This window comes from Diaporthe citri, assembly GCF_014595645.1.
Source record: "Diaporthe citri strain NFHF-8-4 chromosome Unknown scaffold_3, whole genome shotgun sequence".
NCBI lineage: Eukaryota > Fungi > Ascomycota > Sordariomycetes > Diaporthales > Diaporthaceae > Diaporthe > Diaporthe citri.
In genome coordinates, this window is record NW_025064848.1 from 3,523,248 (window position 1) to 3,526,647 (window position 3,400).

The 3,400-nt window shown below is 56.6% G+C and overlaps 2 protein-coding genes across 2 annotated transcripts; one reads left to right on the top strand and one right to left on the bottom strand.

The window, feature by feature from the left end:
* INS49_008539 (uncharacterized protein) lies at positions 1–1,667 on the top strand (the record flags this gene model as incomplete). Its single annotated transcript, XM_043169279.1, has 5 exons — positions 1–65; positions 149–180; positions 490–571; positions 670–862; positions 1,332–1,667. The coding sequence occupies 5 exons, from the start codon at positions 1–3 to the stop codon at positions 1,665–1,667; spliced, it is 708 nt and encodes a 235-aa protein (XP_043026959.1).
* A 750-nt stretch (positions 1,668–2,417) lies between these two features.
* INS49_008540 (uncharacterized protein) lies at positions 2,418–3,400 on the bottom strand (the record flags this gene model as incomplete). Its single annotated transcript, XM_043169280.1, has 4 exons — positions 2,418–2,554; positions 2,660–2,940; positions 3,022–3,128; positions 3,242–3,400. 4 exons carry the CDS (start codon positions 3,398–3,400, stop codon positions 2,418–2,420), a joined length of 684 nt encoding a protein of 227 aa, XP_043026960.1.

Consider the following 3,400-nt stretch of genomic DNA (forward strand, 5'->3'; position numbering starts at 1 on the left):
ATGACTGTAGAAGACCCTGGCGCTCCCGCTGCTGCCAACGGCGAGTTCTGGCTCTTTGGATACGGGTGTGCTCCTCCTCTCTGGCTGTTTATCATAATCCCCACACCGGGGCGCATTCAGGCGTGTCTCTAACAAAGTATTCCTACAGGAGCCTGATATGGAAACCACCGCCGCATTTTGGTAGGTGCTCGTCTCTGTGCGAATCTGGCCCGGAGTTGGGGCGATCAGGACAGCGATCGCTTCCGTCTCTACGTTTGTACATGGACTGAGACGATGTTATTGTCAACAGATCGCAGGATTCCGGGCTGGGTCACAGGCTACGTTCGTAGATTTTGGCAAGTGAGTTGGCGCTTTCTGTTTCCCAGGGACATGCCATCATCGTGTGCACGCACACTGATGGCTTCTCGTCCAACGAACCTTAACATACCTCTCATCTTCTCCCCCCTGAGGACTTCGTCAAAGGCACACTTACTGACGGGTTACGAACAGGCAAGGTACGGTCAACATTCCTTGTACATCTTTGGTCCCAGTACCTCGAGGATAATTCACCCTCGAGCCTTGCTGGGGAAATGTGCGACGCGCCAACGCATGCGCCAAAGGAAGGGATCAACGGACTTGATATCCGTATCCCAACAGCCATTCGGCAATGCCAGCTGATGCAGTTAACAGCCAGGACCACCGCGGCACTCCCGAGGCACCAGGCCGTGTCGTGACCCTGATCGAGCGGTCCTTTTGGGAAACACTGCCGGATCCACACTCGTCCGCAGACAAGGTCTGGGGCGTCGCCTACAGGATCGAGGCGGAACATGTGGAGGAGGTCAAGGAGTATCTGGACATCCGGGAGATCAACGGCTACACCATCGTAAGTCAAGCTCTGGAGTCTGCTCGCATATCCGTGTCCACCCCCGCCTGTTTGGCGGGAGAAGAGAACCTGTTCTTTGCCAAAAGCAGGATTCCGCTGAGAGCTCTCAGGACATGTCTCGGGTAACGTCCCTTCCTCTCTGAGTGGATTAATCCTGGTCGCCTTGCTCAGCGACCACCCTTTCTTTTCCGCGCCTGGTCATGTTCCTTTCGCTTGCTTGCTTGCCGCCGCATATTTACGACTCTGCTTGTTCGGGGACCACTGACTCTTTCTGGATATAGCACTATACACCCTTCTCCCCGGCCTCGAATCCAGGAAAGCCCATCAGGACTCTTGTTTGTACGTATAGTCCTCCTCCTGCTCTGGGTCTCCACCACTTTCCGTGAATGATCTTCCAAGGTTTATCACCGCGGGCTCGGCGGCGGACTGTTGACACATCACAGACATTGGGACCCCAGACAACGACCAGTTCGTCGGCCCCCAAGACATCCAGGCCCTGGCCGAGCACATCTACCGCTCAGAGGGGCCGAGCGGGCTGAACCGGGACTACCTGCTGGGCCTGGACAAGGCGCTGCAGGAGCTGAGCCCCGAGAGCGGTGACGAGCACGTCACAGACTTGTCGGAGCGTGTCAGGGCGATAATATCTCGCGAGGAGGAGCGCGGTAGAGGAGGCAAGGGAGGCGTGGGGGCGCCGGCTACTAAGAACGTGGTTAGCCAGGGGAGTGACGCGGCTGCGGACGCTCTTCACGATCCCAAGGAAGTCGGCAGCGTAGACCAGAACGAGGAGACCGAAAAAGTCGGTTGAGACACACACACACACGGAGATACACACACGCACACACAATAGAAGCATTCCACAGGATCAGTCAACACCGGATTTTGATTTCCTCCTTAGACGCCCTGCTCTTTTTTCTGCTCTGGAGCAAGAGTCCCGCGCGCCGAGCTTGGGAGCTCGTTCTTTGCCTCGCTTCAACGCGTCGGGATACCTTTAAGACACGACGCGTGAGCCTGCTGACTGTAATTTTGTACAAAGAACGTGTTGGACGACAACAGGAAAGGGGGCCTCTCCCTGCCCTCAAACCCGAAGGTCATCATAGAAGTTGTAAAGAAGGAAGGAAGGAAAAAAAGGAGGCATAAAAAGAAGAGAAATGTTAGGACGAAGACAGCCAGCCGAAGAACGAAAAGCGCCACCCGAAAACAAAAAGGTATCGAAGATCTGAACTCGGTCAGGGGGTATAATGTTTGTCGTGAACAAGAACGATGGCAACTTTTCTTGACATTCGCACATGCTTGGAGTTCGTTTCCTTTTTTCCGTCCGGACGTTTCGTACCATGTCTCGCAATTTCGGCCGTGGTCGATTCTTTTGAAATCGTGTGTGGACTCGACATCAACAGCTAGTTGCTCCAGTCGGATAGAGGTATCAAAGAGCGGTCCGCACGGTTCGTGTCGTACTTGAAGGAGGTCCCGCGGGCGCACCTCCTCCCCTTCAACGCCTCAACTCCGGCAGATCCAAGAGCACGCCCAGCCACTGAGCGCTGGGGCGACCCTGAAACATCTAGTACCCAGGCGGACCACCGGGAGGAGCTTGCTGCTGCCCTGGCATCTGCTGCTGGGGGATCTGTCCCTGTGGAAGCTGCTGCTGTCCCTGTTGCTGCTGGTCCTGTCCGTAGACGTAGCCACCCTGGGGCCAAGCTGTACCAACCGCCATGTTGTCAGCAAGTCTATTCAACAACTGATTTTCGCGACGAAGATCGTCCGCGAGAAGTCAGACCAATACGCTGCGAGAGGCCGACTTACCCTGCTGCGGGATGGCACCGTAGTTCATCGCAGCTGCCTGGGGTGGGTATCCGCCACGGCCGTACTGCTGCTGTTGAGCAGCGTACATTTGCGGGTGAGCAGCCATCGGGTATCCCTGTTGAGGATGTCCGTAGGCCATCTGAGGCATGCCTGGGTTCTGCATGCCACCGTAGCCGCCGCGCATCCCAAAACCGCCGACCACTCCGCCGCCTCGGGGAGGGTAGCCGCCTCGAGGACCGTTGTCAGAGGCCTTGTCGACGCGAATGGTGCGACCGTCAAATCTGAATGCAGAGCTTTAGCATCGGTCCAGAACAAGCTGCGAGTCCTACGTCGCGGTCAGAGTCTGCTGTGGTGGGTCTTACTCGATGTTGTTCATCGCGGCGATGGCTCGCTGCGCGTCGTCCTCGTTCGTGTATCGAACGAATCCGAAGCCACGGCTGCGGCCGGTGTCACGATCCTTGACCACGACCTAAGAGACGGGGAGGCTTCACGTCAGTAAAGAAGAAGGTTTGTGCGACGGGCGAAGCAGGCACTGGAAGATTCTGGCCGAGCTTGCGACGTGTTGTCAGGAGCACAACATACAGCCTCGTCCACGAGTCCGAACTCCTCGAACTTCTGGCGCAGAGTAGCCTCCTCGGTGTGCCAAGCGAGGCCGCTGTTGCCTGTCAGCAGGGAAATCATGGCCAATATCGGGGATGCTGGCGGAGCATACCCGATAAAAAGCTTCGTTGTCGAGGTCAT